Below are 15475 nucleotides of genomic sequence, written 5' to 3'. Positions count from 1 at the left end.
ATACATATAAGCAATTCGCGATCAGTGACTGAATATAAAGCGAAGCAGAAATTAATTTGGTATCGTTTCTGTGCTGCGTCTCTTTGGAGAAGGACTAAGGAAGAAGGTGAGTGCATAATTTAATATATTATAATTTAATTATAATAATTACTGTTGGTCAAATAAGGAATAAGAATGTGAAAAAATAAATAGTGAAGCTATTTATTTTGACTATGCGGTTATCTCATAAAAATTTATATTTTATTGTATTATTATTTTATTAATTCAACAGGCTCGTACAGCCAATAAAAAAATATAATCAAAGCTGCGATTCACCACCTTCGGGGGGACCCTCTAGCTTATAAATAATAAAATTCTCTGCGATTCACCACCCATGGGACCCTCCAGTGAATTCTAAATCCTGAATATAAATAAATATAGGCTTGTACAGCCAATAACTTACTAAAAACAAGAACCGCGATTCACCACCTTCGGGGGGACCCTCCGGTTCTTTATAATTAAAGTTCAACTCTGCGATTCACCACCCAAGGGACCCTCCAGAGTAAAAGGACAAATAAATATATAAATATAATAAATATAAAAAACCAAAGCAATGCCTACGCGATTTCTCAGATAATCCACGTGAGAGAAACGCCGAAACACTACGGCAACCTTAAAGATCATGAATTTTAGGCATTTTTTATACTAAGATAAAAAGAAATTAAAAACATTTTTACTATCCATTTTTGTATATGTTTCTTATTGAGATTTTAATAATATTTTTTTCAGAAAAAGGTGCGTCCTGCTTGACCAGAACACCCCCTTAAAATTAAAATTAAATATATATATATGAATATCTGTGTATATTTCAGTACATTTTTGTCAATCTCTTATAAATGCAGTAATGCATAAAAGAACTTTGTTTGAGAATTTCGCGCGCAGTCAATATATTAAGCACAAATTCAAACGAAATTTCAATTAATTTACAATACTTTTAATCTAAAATACTTCTAGGTGTACCTTGGGAAAGTACTTATGTACTTGGGATTACCAATTCTTGGCATAGAGGAACATTATTGTCAGTGAAAAACGCCATCTGAATTCCTTTAGGATATTTTGTGAGAGATTTGCCGATATTTTCGATAAAAGAAATAGTTGCATACACTGTGGTCCTCATGTTCGACATCTAGGGTTTTGTAAACTATGACTATGTCTAGAGTGATGCCACACTTTGAATACATTATTTTTGTTAAACTTAATTTCAATATTTTTATTGCTACTTAATTTACATATACAAATGCAAAGTTGGCGTCGTAACATCAATATATCATCGAAATCAAATTGGTCAAGTAGTTCCTCAGATATGGGTTTACATCTAAAATGTTGTGCTTCTAGGATTTTGAATTAGGGAGTAACAAATAGATAGGTTTTAGGTGAAGGAACAACAAGTTGCGAGAATATTAAAATAAAATTATGCTTAGCGGCACGATTTTCGTTAAAGTGCGTCCATAATTGGACTAATGTAGGCGACATACTTATGAGAACCAGATATTCGAGTGTACTCCGGTGATAATAATATTAAATAGATTAAGAACACTTGTTTCTACTTTTTCTATTCACAGCTATTTGAAGTTATTTTGTAAAATGAAAAATAATCTGATATTGTTTGGACTTTACTTCGCGCTGCTTCAAGCGACAGTGTATGGAAAACGGAATGAGCCTGATCCCTCCATAATCGGTGAGCCATTGAAAATTAACGTAGATGCCGGGAAAGAGAGAGAAAAGCAAAGTCTAACAGATGATGCACTGGAAAGGTAAATAGAACCAATCCGAAATCAAATATTATATCACTAACACTTGATTTATTTTTCGAAAATTTCAGAATGACAGCGAAAATCGAAGCATTGGAAGAAAGGTAGAATTAAACGAGAACCATATTATATTTAGAGCTTCAATATCGCCAACAATAACAAGATCTACTTACATCCATTTGTTTTATAAAAAAATCCAAATTTCAGAATAACCGCGGAAGCCAAAGCAACCGAGGATAGGTGTACTCAACGGTAATTAATACTTTATTTTTAACTTAAATATTTTAAACTATTTTCATAAGCTCTACTACTAACCTTTGTTTTATAAAAATGTCGGAATTTTCAGAATGACCGCGGAAGCCAACGCAACTGAGGAGAGATGGAATCAACGGTAAATAATAATTTGTTTTGAACTTGAGTATCACCAACTATTCATGAGCTCTACTACTATCTCTTGTTTTATTTTTGGAAACTTTCAGATTGACAGAGGTGATAAAAACAGCGGAAGGAAGGTAGCATTAAGAATGAATACGATTTGGTTTCTAAAATTATTATAACATAACTTGTTAATTTCTCCTTATTTTTTAGAATGTCTGCGGAAATTACACGGTTGAATCAGAAAGTAGTTGAGTTAAGCAACCAGCTTGCCAAAAGGTAGTAAAGTGTTTTAATGTAATTATAAAGTAAACTAACTCTTTTAATGAAGATCAATTTATTGTGAAGTCTGTAGTTTTCTAAGCTTAAAGCTCTCTAAGTAAGCACTAAGTAAAAACACTTGCAATTAATTTATGAAAATAACGCGGTGAACTTAAGAATTTCAATGTTCTAGTGCCACACCTATTTTCGGCAGTAAATAGAACCCATTCCCCGTTAGATGAATTCTGTCTTGTTCGTTAGTGAACGCACAGTTTAGTGTTGACCTCTTCTAAATTAAGAGTACTTACAAGAAACTACTACTCACGCACTCTTATCGCCATTTATATCGTTACTACTTGTTAAATTTCTCTTTACTTACAGAACAGATGTTGCCACACCTCAGAAACGTCCAGCAGAACTTGGTAAGTTTCGCATTGTTTTGAATTGCATGTTTTATTTTGTAAACACAGATCTTATGAAACATACTTTTATTGCTAAATGTTAATGGGATTTTAATTTGGTTTAAGCTTGTGAAAAAATAACTAATGAATTGCGATCGATTGATCCCGTGACCTCGTTCAGCGCCTTTCTTTTTAAATCTGACAGTGCAGTTGGCTTATGTAGAGGCAATTGGATTGACAAACGGTTTTATATAACTGCAGCAGGTTGCGTATCAACTGTCAAATTTACGAAGATAGAAGTGGGTTCAGAGCATAAGGAAATAAAGGTAATTAATAAGTTAGAACTTTAACAAATTCTTTTTAAACTGATTTCAACATTTCAGGCAGTTCACATACATCCCGATTTCTCTTCAGAAACACCTTCCCTTAACAATATTGCTTTGATTGAAATGGTGAGTGATTTGGATTACTCTTCCGATTGGCATCCAGTGTGCTTATACACTTCACAAGTGAATCCAGAGAGTTGTGAGTTTTCAATTTGATTTTTATCTACTTTTATTTTATTGTACTATATATATTTTTATAGATTTGATGGGATATTTCGGAAAAATTCAGATTGTAGCAGACGGTGAATGTTTTGATAAGACCGGTGCTGACCTGAAGCCATCTCAACTATGTGCAAAGAATTTGAAATTTAAGCGCACTTTCCTTGGCATGCCAATATACAAAGTTCAAGAAAATTTCCCCATACATAAATTGTTTGCAATTGTAGCAAAGGAATCTGACGATTTTGAACCTTATGTGATAACGAAAGTGTTTGATCACTTGGACTTTATTGAAAGCATTGTATGGCCGAAGAATGGCAACTGAGGTTCGAAAGTAGTATTTTTCAATATTAAAATTTGCAAATAAAGTTAAACCGTTTATTCAACATATTTACGAATATGTAAAGTTGTGCGTTTTGCTTCGTTTAGAAAATGAACCACGATGGCGTATACGCAACTTCGCTTATATTGATTATCGTTTATTGTTGTTGTATTTTCGATAAGAAGTATCAATGTGATAGATTTTCCTCAAATTACTGGAGATGTTAACCCAATGTTCCTTCTTAATTGTGTCTCTCATATAAATAGAGAACAATTATTTTTCTAGCCTCCAGATGTGACTATGCTGAAAAATTCTTTCAGCATTGGAAAGCTACATTCACCCCCGTAACATAGGCTATATTTATTGTTAGAATCTCAACTTTGGTCCTTCCATCGGAGTGGAGGCCTCCCTCTTCCTCGGCTTCCACAAGCGGGTACTGCATCGAATACTTTCAGAGTTGGGGCACTTCCGTCCATTCGAACAACATGACCTAGCCAGCGTGGCCGCTGTCGTTTTATTCGCTGGACTATGTCTATGTCGTCGAATAACACATACAGCTCATCGTTCCATCTTCTGCGGTATTCGCCGTTGCCAATGTTTAAGGGACCATAAATCTTCCTCAAAACCTTTCTCTCGAAAACTCCTAGTGCCGTCTCATCGAATGTTGACATCGTCCACGCTTCTGCACCGTAAAGTAGGTCGGGGATGATGAGGGACTTGTAGAGTTTGGTTTTTATTCGTCGAGAGATGACTTTACTTTTCAATTGCCTACTTAGTCCATAGTAGCACCTGTTGGCAAGAGTGATTCTGCGTTGGATTTCAAGGCTGACATTATTTCGTCTTGCCCTCGTTCACCACTAGACCCATACGCTTCGCTTCCTTATCCAGTCTGGAGAAAGCGGAACTAACGGCGCGGGTGTTGTTTCCAATGATATCGATATCATCGGCGTACGCCAGTAGCTGTACACTCTTGTAGAAGATTGTACCTTCTCTATTTAGCTCTGCAGCTCTTATAATTTTCTCCAGCATCAAGTTAAAGAAGTCGCACGATAGTGAGTCACCTTGTCTGAAACCTCGTCTGGTATCGAACGGCTCGGAGGGGTCCTTCCCGTTCCTGACGAAGCTTTTGGTGTTGCTCAACGTCAGCTTACACAGCTGTATTAGATTTGCGGGGATACCAAATTCAGACATCGCGGCATAGAGGAAATCCTTTCGTGCTGTCGAAAGCAGCTTTAAAGTCGACAAAGAGATGGTGCGTGTCGATTATCTTTTCAGGGGTCTTCTTCAAGATTTGGCGCATGGTGAATACATGGTCAGTTGTTGATATTCCAGGTATAAAGCCACACTGATAAGGTCCAATCAGTTTGTTGACGGTGGGCTTTATAAAGCCCTATAGTCTTTCACACAGTACGCTCGATAGAACCTTATAAGCGATGTTAAGGAGGCTTATCCCACGGTAGTTGGCGCAGGTTGTGGGATCTCCATTTTTGTGGATTGGGCAGAGTACACTGAGATTCCAATCGTCAGGCATGCTTTCTTCCGACCATATTCCGCAAAGAAGCTGATGCATGCACCTTATCAGCTCTTCGTCGCCTTGTTGTTCTTCAAGCGGGTAATTGCTATTCTAATTTCTTCACGGTCGGGCAATGGAACATCTGTTCCATCGTCGTCGTTTGGGGAATCGGGTTCGCCATCTCCTGGTGTTGTACTTTCACTGCCATTCAGCAGGCTGGAGAAGTGTTTCCTCCACAAACTCAGTATACTCTGGTCATCAACAACTAGATCACCTCTGAGGGTCCTACAGGAGTGTGCTCCGGTTTTGAAACCTTCAGTTAGTTGCCGGAGTCACTGTATGACTCATGACTTCGCCTAACTTCCATATACTTATAATTAGTACTTTCAAACGTCCGGTGGGCTCTGTACGTATATATCGCTTAGTAGGTGAAATAACTTTGCAACATTAGGTGTGTGTATAGTCTTGGATGTAATGTAGTGGTGAAAGTGAATTGAAAAGAAATTGTCTCAGCCCTCATACTGAATGTAAATTATTAACGGGATATACAAATACGTGTATTTATATAGAGATATCACATACACACACGCATTAAATTTCATGTGAGAGTTGAGAGAGACTTGAGCTGTGATGAGCTAAAGCACAATATTTTGATATGTGACATTTGGTTTAAGCGCCTAAAAGCATGCCAATGACAATTACGTTTGTCCATGTGCTGACATTTGTGACATTGCGTTCATTGCAAATATTTTTGGTAAGTGCACGAGAGAGGCGGTGTTGGTGGTAAGTTGATAATTGATTTAAATGCTTAGTATTATCAGCTAACGTCAAACTGAGTTTGAGGTGATTTTAGGCGTGATTGTAATAAGTAATGAAACTATGGTTAGTATAGCTAAACATATGACAGATGTTGACGATTCAGAAGACAACTGAGTACTATCTTGGTATAAATAACTAACAGATAACAGGTCTCTAACGTTAGCTAGAAGGGCACTGATATTATTTTCGTGTAATTCACACATCCATAAAAAGTGAGAGATTCAGTATCGGGAGGAGTAAAGTGTTGTATTTTGGGCATTGATATATGATTAATGACAACAGATCGATGCAGGGATGTATGGTGATATGAATAAATCTGAAATAATTTTCATTTGTAGTAAAGATCCCACGGAAATTGGTCTATGTAATCGGAACCAATCTAGATTTATTTCTGGAAAAGTATTGTCAACTCGGCAGTATTTTTAAAAATTATTGACGGTATGTATTTTGGCTCTACAACAAAAAGTTATAATCATAAGTGCTGAAATGAGTCTCAGATACTTAACATTAAAAAAGATAAAAGTTAGTTTTTAACCGACACAAAGCAACTGCACTTATTCTCTAGATTGTCATTGAAATTCTCTAGAAATATTTATATAGTTTTCAGCGATAAAACGATCACTTAAGATCAAAAGCTAAGGCTGGCCACAAGACAATACAAAAAGAAAAATCTTCAGAAGAGATGAAGGCTGTATGAACATTGAAGAACAATAGAAGACTACATGAAAAACTGTGAAGACAGTGAGTTCGTCTCATGGAGTCAAAATCATTGGATTTCTGGAAGCCGTGGAAGATAATGCTATCATCTTATGTTTTTTTTTATTTTATTGAATTATGATTTATTTTAGATTCATCGTAGCTAATAAAGCATAGCGAATTATATAGATACTTAAAAAAGAAGCTGAGTCAAATGAAATCAACAGTTAATTGAGAAGTTTTATTACTCAACGTAATAAAAACGTAACGTGGCATCGCCCACTTATGAGTCAAAAACCATATCTCAGGAACTCGACCGATTCGAATGAAATTCGGTATATAATATTTTCATGACACCCTGATAACACGGACAAAAAATGGGCGAAATCGGTTCACAACCACTACTACTTTCCTTATAACTCAATTTTGAAATCCATCTTATTCCTTCACTTTATAATGTAAACATAAGGAACCAATGAAGATAACGGAATAAAACTTTACACAATTAGTGCATATCATCTCTGGCTTCACTTGTGAAAAAATTGTCGAAAACGGACCATAACTTTTCAAGGCCCCAGATATCGAACATGTTGAACTCAGCGCCTAAGGATCAATTTTAACCGAGAATATGGGTAAATCTCTCAGATATCTCAATTTAATTCTGAGAAAATTGTTTTCTTCTAATAGTGAGTCTTTGTTCCAAAAATTATTAAAATCGGATCATAACATTTCCATATACCTCATTGGATGATGGAGTCATATGTAGAAGTTCACGCAAGTGAGGAAAGTTTCTGACTGTCATTCACTTGGGAGTGGCCAGGAACGATTCTTTTACACGTGGCTCAAGCAGCTCACGACTTCCGGTCTTAGACCAAGTATCCTCTGGGTAGCTAACAAACATCCGTTTGAAGGCGAGCTAAAGTGAGAAGGCGAAACCCGCCTATGCGGTTGTGCGTAGGGTTTGGGACCCACCACATAAAAACACTCCCCAATGAAAAGAACAAAACAGCCTCCGATGAGAGACCCCAATTTTGATGACGACCACTGCAAACGTTTAAAGGACTACGAAATAAGGGCATGCACCTGGAATGTCCGGACCCTTAATTGGGAAGGTGCCTCTGCCCAGCTGGTTGATGTCCTCGTAAGAGTAAAGGCTGACATCACCGCAATCCAAGAAATGCGATGGACGGGACAAGGACGGAAGAAGGTGGGTCCTTGTGACATCTACTACAGCGGCCATATAAAGGAGCGCAAATTCGGTGTGGGATTCGTGGTGGGAGAGAGACTCCGTCGTCGAGACCTGGAATTCACTCCGGTGGATGAACGTCTAGCCACAATACGCATCAAAGCGAGGTTCTTCAACATATCGCTGATTTGCGCCCACGCCCCGACGGAAGAGAAGGACGAAGTGATCAAAGATACCTTCTATGAGCGCCTAGAACGTACCTATGAGCGCTGCCCCCGCCACGATGTCAAAATCGTGCTTGGCGATTTCAACGCTAGGGTGGGTAAAGAAGGCGTCTTTGGCACAACAGTCGGAAAATTCAGCCTCCATGACGAAACATCACCAAACGGTCTGAGGCTGATCGACTTCGCCGGGGCCCGAAATATGGTCGTCTGTAGTACTAGATTCCAGCATAAGAAAATCCTTCAAGCTACTTGGCTGTCCCCGGATCGAATCACTCGCAACCAGATCGATCATGTTGTGATAGATGGACGACATGTCTCCAGTTTTTTTGATGTGCGTACGCTTCGTGGTCCCAACATCGACTCGGACCACTATCTTGTAGCAGCTAAGATACGCACCCGCCTCTGTGTAGAAAAGCGCACACGTCAACAAACACAAGGAAGGTTCGACATCGAGAAGCTGCAATCACAACCGACAGCCGAACAATTTTCTACTCGACTTGGACTCCTGCTCTCTGAGAGCACTCATCAGCATCTCGGTATAAGGGAACTGTGGGACGGCATATCAAACTCCTTACGTACAGCTGCAACCGAAACCATTGGTTTTCGGAAAAGTAAAAAAAAAACAGCTGGTATGATGAGGATTGTCGTCTCGCAGTGGAGAGAAAACAGACTGCCTACCTCGCAATGTTGCGATCGACCGCAACACGAGCGGGATGGGAAAGATACCGAGAGCTGAAGAGGGAAGCGAGACGCATTTGCAGACAAAAAAAGAAAGAGGCCGAAATGCGTGAGTATGAAGAGCTTGACAAGCTGGCCAACAGGGGTAATGCTCGAAATTTTACGAAAAGATCCGGCGACTAACTGAATGGCAGTGAAAGTACAACACCAGGAGATGGCGAACACGATTCCCCAATCGACGACTATGGAGCAGATGTTCCATTGCCCGACCGTGAAGAAATTCGAATAGCAATTACCCGTTTGAAGAACAATAAGGCGGCGGGGGCCAATGGATTACCGGTCGAGCTATTCAAATACGGCGGCGAAGAGCTGATAAGATGCTTGCATCAACTTCTTTGCAGAATATGGTCGGAAGAAAGCATGCCTGACGATTGGAATCTCAGTGTACTCTGCCCAATACACAAAAAGGGAGACCCCATAATTTGCGCCAATTACTGTGGGATAAGCCTCCTCAACATCGCGTATAAGGTTCTGTCGAGCGTATTGTGTGAAAGACTAAAGCCCACCGTCAACAAACTGATTGGGCCTTATCAGTGTGGCTTTAGACCTGGAAAATCAACAACAGACCAGATATTCGCCATGCGCCAAATTTTGGAGAAGACCCGTGAAAATAGGATCGACACACACCATCTCTTTGTCGACTTTAAAGCTGCTTTCCACAGCACGAAAAGGAGCTGCCTTTATGCCGCGATGTCTGAATTTGGTATCCCCGCAAAACTAATACGGCTGTGTAAGCTGACGTTGAGCAACACCAAAAGCTCCGTCAGGAACGGGAATGACCTCTCCGAGCCGTTCGATACCAGACGAGGTTTCAGACAAGGTGACTCACTATCGTGCGACTTCTTTAACTTGATGCTGGAGAAAATTATAAGAGCTGCAGAGCTAAATAGAGAAGGTACAATCTTCTACAAGAGTGTACAGCTACTGGCGTACGCCGATTATATCGATATCATTGGAAACAACACCCGCGCCGTTAGTTCCGCTTTCTCCAGACTGGATAAGGAAGCGAAGCGTATGGGTCTGGTGGTGAACGAGGACAAGACGAAATATCTCCTGTCGTCAAACAAACAGTTAGCGCATTCGCGTCTTGGCTCCCACGTCACTGTTGACAGTCATAACTTTGAAGTTGTAGATAATTTCGTCTACCTAGGAACCAGTATTAACACCAATAACAATGTCAGCCTGGAAATCCAACGCAGAATCACTCTTGCCAACAGGTGCTACTATGGACTAAGTAGGCAATTGAAAAATAAAGTCCTCTCTCGACGAACAAAAACCAAACTCTACAAGTCCCTCATCATCCCCGACCTACTTTACGGTGCAGACGCGTGGACGATGTCAACATCCGATGAGACGGCACTAGGAGTTTTCGAGAGAAAGGTTTTGCGGAAGATTTATGGTCCCTTAAGAATTGGCAACGGCGAATACCGCAGACGATGGAACGATGCGCTGTATGTGTTATTCGACGACATAGACATAGTCCAGCGAATAAAAAAACAGCGGCTACGCTGGCTAGGTCATGTTGTTCGAATGGATGAAAGTGCTCCAGCTCTGAATGTATTCGATGTATTCGAAGTCGAAGTATTCGTACCCGCTGGTGGAAGCCGAGGAAGAGGGAGACTTCCACTCCGATGGAAGGACCAGGTGGAGGGGGACCTGGCTTCGCTTGGAATAACCAATTGGCGCCAAACTGCCAGAAGGAGGGATACGTGGCGCTATAACCGCGAAAGCGGTGTCTACGCCAGTCAAGAAGAAGAAGAGGTTTTTCAAAATTATATTCTCCTAGCTCCCATATACCGAATTATAGGTTTGTCAAAAATACGGTGAGCTTTATTCCGCATATATGTATTGGTTAAATTTCTTCAATAAATTGCGAGAGTATTAAATGGTAGATTGCACCCGAATTTAGCCTTTCCTTTCTTGTTATCTAATTATTATGTTTGCATATCCACTGGCCTTGTCGTATTAAAGAAAATGAAAACTCTCGACAACAAACAGTTGGGCCTATGGAGCTCAACTATGGGATTGCTCAAGTCAAAACTGTATTGCCTGCATTCAGCGCTTCCAAAATAAGGTACTAAGTATAGTTAATGCTCCTTGGTATGTTAGATCTGCTGACCTTCACCGTGATCTTGGTGTGAATTCAGTAGTAAACGAAATAACCAAACTTGCAAAGATTCACGAAATAAGGCTTATACAGCATGTAAATGAAGAGGCATCCAGACTCATTGGTATTGCTGAACGAGAAAACCGACAGAAACGTAAGAGGCCTTCAGACTTAGCAAGACAACTGTGGGAGCAAATGAATTTCTCTAACATTTAGCTTTTAATTATTATTGTTAAGTTATTAGAATTGAATTGTTGTTAGTATTTAATCATTGTATACTAGGTACAATTGTAATAAAAAAAAAATTATGTACTACATTTGTTCAATATTTTTTAATCAGGTGGCAACTCCAAAAAGTTATCATTTTGCAGTAAACCAAAAATATATTTTTAAAAAACATTTCTAGCCGTTTTATTAAAATTGTATATTAGTTAACATTTTTTAACTAAAAACATGTGACAACATTTAGAAAGTTTTCTTAAATTTATTAAGGAAATCGAGAAAAGTGTAGTTGAAGGTATTTAAAAATTTTATGTTTTTATCCTATATTGTGACAGCATTTAGTTGATTGTAAAGATCGCATAAGTGCTGATCAGGGGATTAAGCTCCTCAGAATGAGTGTCGTTAATAGAGGGGTAGTGAGATTTTAAAAATTGTTTGGTTATAATCCAGTTAGAGCATGACTAAAAATTAGAAGTTTAAACTTCATTTCGCGATTACTGTTAGAGTAACAGTGCTCCGGTTATAGTCCTCAGTTGAATATAAATTCGAGTTATCGCAAGTGTAGCGAATACTTGTCTCTCCTGGGAAACATTCACGATATATGAACCGAGATTAAGTTGTTTTATTCAATATTTGCATCACATATTCCTCCAAATATTTATATTATTTCAGATAATTGCTATGTCTTCTGAAGTGAGAAAGTGCTTAAAGGTTTTTTTTATTTTTGAATATTTTCGTATTGGTTTAAGTACTTTGCAGAGTATGAAATTCGGTGCTACGGTGCTATTTTCATATATTATAGAAACATGTTAGTACACGATTTGAAGCTTTGTCAAGTAGTTTAATAGTTTTAAGCGTTCTAGGCTTCTCGATCCCTATCTATCACTTGACTTCTTGTTTATGGTAGTTGCCACCCGACTTATATACGTTAAATAATTGGTAAAACATCGTGAATATTTCAATGTCAAGACCTCAGCATTTATTAGTCTCTACGACATCTAGTACAACTTTTCCTTATAACTAATTAGCGCACTGTCCACAACCTCATTATTTCCATAGCACAGATTGATTCATAATTTGTAAAGAGCCATTGACATTCACCATTAGTTCTCGCGCACCTTCCACCTTCCTACTCGAATACAATTAAGTCACATTTTAATTGCATCGCTACTCTCAATTAATATCAATTAAACGCTGCAAAACGTAAATAGCATCCACAAACCATGTAAACAAAGTGCTTGAGGGACTCACATAAGAATATGCCATAATAAAGTAGACGACAAATTGAGGACGAGGGGAAAAAAGAGCGCCACTGAAGCAATGTACATAATTGGTTGCGAGTGGAGGCTGGCGCTGGTAAGAAACCGTGACTGGAAGTCAAAAGATGGACAGAAGGCGTTTATGAGCGTAGTATGAGAGGAGAGTAAATAAATATTTGTATGTATACACGTATGATAGATGAAATGACAATAGATTTACAAAAAAAAAAAGAGAACAAAGAAGGAAACCAAAACAAATAAGCCCACAATTGAGTTACTTGTTTTCCTCAGTTTCGATCTGCCTCATAGTTCATTTCATTCCAGCTTTATTGGCAGTAAGTTCAGCCGAAGAAGTTTTGTTGGATGTCCTCACTCTCAGCTCTAATCTAGTCTCTCCTGGTTCTTTGTTGTTTTCTATAGAGTCGATTCAACAAACTGTGAACCTTTCGTGATCTCTAATGAATTGTTCAAATTTAGTCCTATGTTCTCAAATGTAATCAAGTCTTTCGAAATTGGTAAAGATTGACACTCACCGACAGAGAAGTTCAATTTAGATTGCTGTGGCTGAACTCTGTATGCTTTATGACCTCGGTCCCATTATATGGGAAAATACAGCTCATGAAACTTGAATTGCATTTGTGACTTTTTACCGAGAGGATTCATCCGTGCTTGTACACCGCTTTAATTGCATTCATTTGAATGTTTTTGAGTACCATTCCGTTAATGGTTTCACGTGTTCAATATCAGTATCTCGTAATATATGCTGAATCTGCCTTTTTTCGAGCTTTTAACAATGTACCACTAGTTAAATATATTGATTTTGGTCGACAGATGTCATTCGCCAAATGTTTCACACCCCCACAGTGCTTGCTGATTTCCGGCTTGGGTTTCACTGTGTCTTATCGAACACCCCTCGTATTGCCTACTAAAGTTTAACAATGAGAGTTGATAATGCGATTAACTTACCCAGTGATTCAATCAAATAAACAAACACAATACTCCGTGCAATAGCAGCAATTGTGGCTTGCAACAGCCAGATCACATCATGACTTGAGGAGGGCTTGAACACATATAAATGTACATATAATATATACATATTTATATGGGTGAAAATGATTTGTGTATTTTGTGTTATTTGCAGTTGATTTGCCACTAACGTGGACCGTGCTTCTATTGACCCATAACTTGATAATCAAAATTATACTATAACTCTGTTGTAGTGGAGCCAAGAGTGGTGTGCTGAGTTCGCCATTAATGTCGCTCACTATTGACGTTGTTCAAATAGTCGGAAAATTAACACTTTTGCAAATAGTGTTGGTAAACAGTGGCATGTGGCACTTTGTGGTAGTCGATTAAGTGGGGTTATGTAGTATCGATAGTTTATGCGCTGCACATACAACTTCTGATCGTCAACAGAGTCAGTTGAAATAGGGAATTTTAAATTGATTCTTTTGCACTATTCTTTATAAGTTTATGTATTTTAAGTCTCTTTTTTCGGACACGAACGCGATAAATTGAGTAGGTTTCGATGATTAGCAGTAACCCCAAGGTGGTATGGCCGGTGTTGGTACATTTTACCAAAAATTGCTCTACTATTTTAGACAAAATTTAATCGTCTGGTGGATGTTGTTTTGTTATGAATTTGGTAACCATTGAAGAAAGTGGAGCAAAATTTCGTTTGAAATAATTTTTGGTAAACTAGAAAAGGGGTGTGGCAACCCCATTAAATCAAATTGAAAGGTTGACAACTTTCTGTAGAGTATTAAGAGCGAAATCAGAGGAATTATATCGTGTAGCCACTGTACTATATTGTAATTGATATTTGTTTTGAATGCAATTTTGTAAATATTGAATTTGCATTAGAGCAATTGGAAAAAAAATATATTTTTATTTGAAAGAAAGTAATACATTTTCGAGCAGATAATATGTTGGCAAGTCTGTATTATTTTGACGCTTGAAATAGTGGAGAAACATATTTAAAGGTATTTGTATAGCGACGGTAGCGTCTAAAATTAAATATTTTTTTTAAATCGATTAAATCGTTTTATATCGATCTCGGACATTTGTGTCAACATTAACCCAACAAAATATTTGTAGAGATCTGTTTGCATCCCAAACTTATTCTCAACTGAAAATGTCACTTTTTGAGCCGAATTTGCGACATTTGCACAGAATACGCATGCTGCCAGAAAGATGGTCAAAAGTAGTAGCTAGCGGCGGCCAATATTTTGAATAACATTTTTGTAACCAAACCCCTTAAATTTACAAGAAAAAACGGCGGAAGCAAAGTTGTAGGCCAATAAATATGAATGAATTATTTTATATATGAAAAAAAATGTTTTTTTTTAATTAAAAAAAATTAAAAGAAAAGAAAAAAAATTTCATTTTAAATAAAATATTGGTTTTTCTAATAAAAAATAAAAAAATTAAATTTTTAAATGTGAATTTAAATTTTACAAATAATACAAATTTAATAATAGCCTAAGCACTTATTGAAGGCAATCCGCAACAAAAATAATTTAAAACTTTTAATATTAGTGACAGTTTTCCAAAAATATTTTCAATCATATTCTGAGAATTTTCCAAATTTTGTTCAATTAAATACGCAATTTATTTGCACAATTATTTATATATGTACATACATATGTAATAGCGACATTCACCTGGAAATGAATTTCTAATGAATATACGGTGGAGTAAAATAAAAAATTCAATAAATAATTGTATTCCACTATTTATAGAATTTCAGTATGTGTGCAAGAATTCACACATTCATTAATGCGATGGAAATTCCACGCAAAACTCGCTGTTCATAATTGGTTGATTGGTTTGGCTGGACATAAGCGGAGCTGCAGACGACGGGGGTATACAGAACATATAATATGTAGGTACATATATGTTACGCATTCAATTACAAAAACAATAAATTATTTACTACATTTTTTTTTTCATTACTAAAATGTAATAAAAAAATGGAAAATTAATAATCTTTTATATGTGTATTTGATACAGAAGCT

General features: G+C 37.5%; 2 protein-coding genes across 3 annotated transcripts in view; one reads left to right on the top strand and one right to left on the bottom strand.

The window, feature by feature from the left end:
* LOC105219499 (uncharacterized) overlaps positions 1 to 15475 on the bottom strand; it is an 84756-nt gene that overhangs the window by 24047 nt on the left and 45234 nt on the right. The gene's annotated exons all lie outside the window — the stretch shown is intronic.
* Positions 46 to 3762, top strand: LOC128922069 (serine protease Hayan-like). The gene is made up of 11 exons (XM_054231515.1): positions 46 to 106; positions 1602 to 1793; positions 1862 to 1894; positions 1998 to 2042; positions 2137 to 2181; positions 2270 to 2302; positions 2379 to 2444; positions 2808 to 2848; positions 2954 to 3153; positions 3211 to 3352; positions 3414 to 3762. The coding sequence occupies exons 2-11, from the start codon at positions 1624 to 1626 to the stop codon at positions 3695 to 3697; spliced, it is 1059 nt and encodes a 352-aa protein (XP_054087490.1). The 5' UTR covers positions 46 to 106; positions 1602 to 1623; the 3' UTR covers positions 3698 to 3762.

The sequence above is a fragment of the Zeugodacus cucurbitae genome, chromosome 5 (genome assembly GCF_028554725.1).
Source record: "Zeugodacus cucurbitae isolate PBARC_wt_2022May chromosome 5, idZeuCucr1.2, whole genome shotgun sequence".
Classification (NCBI taxonomy): Eukaryota; Metazoa; Arthropoda; class Insecta; order Diptera; family Tephritidae; genus Zeugodacus; species Zeugodacus cucurbitae.
Note: the sequence above shows the minus strand (reverse complement) of the source record. Positions and strands in the feature narration are given on the sequence as shown.

Excerpts from the sequence above, each read along its gene's own strand:
- LOC128922069 (XM_054231515.1), top strand. The coding sequence starts at position 1,624 with ATGAAAAATAATCTGATATTGTTTGGACTTTACTTCGCGCTGCTTCAA. Across the intron at positions 2,303-2,378 it reads ATAAAAACAGCGGAAGGAAG|AATGTCTGCGGAAATTACAC; the intron begins GTAGCATTAAGA and ends CTTATTTTTTAG. Across the intron at positions 2,445-2,807 it reads AGCAACCAGCTTGCCAAAAG|AACAGATGTTGCCACACCTC; the intron begins GTAGTAAAGTGT and ends CTTTACTTACAG.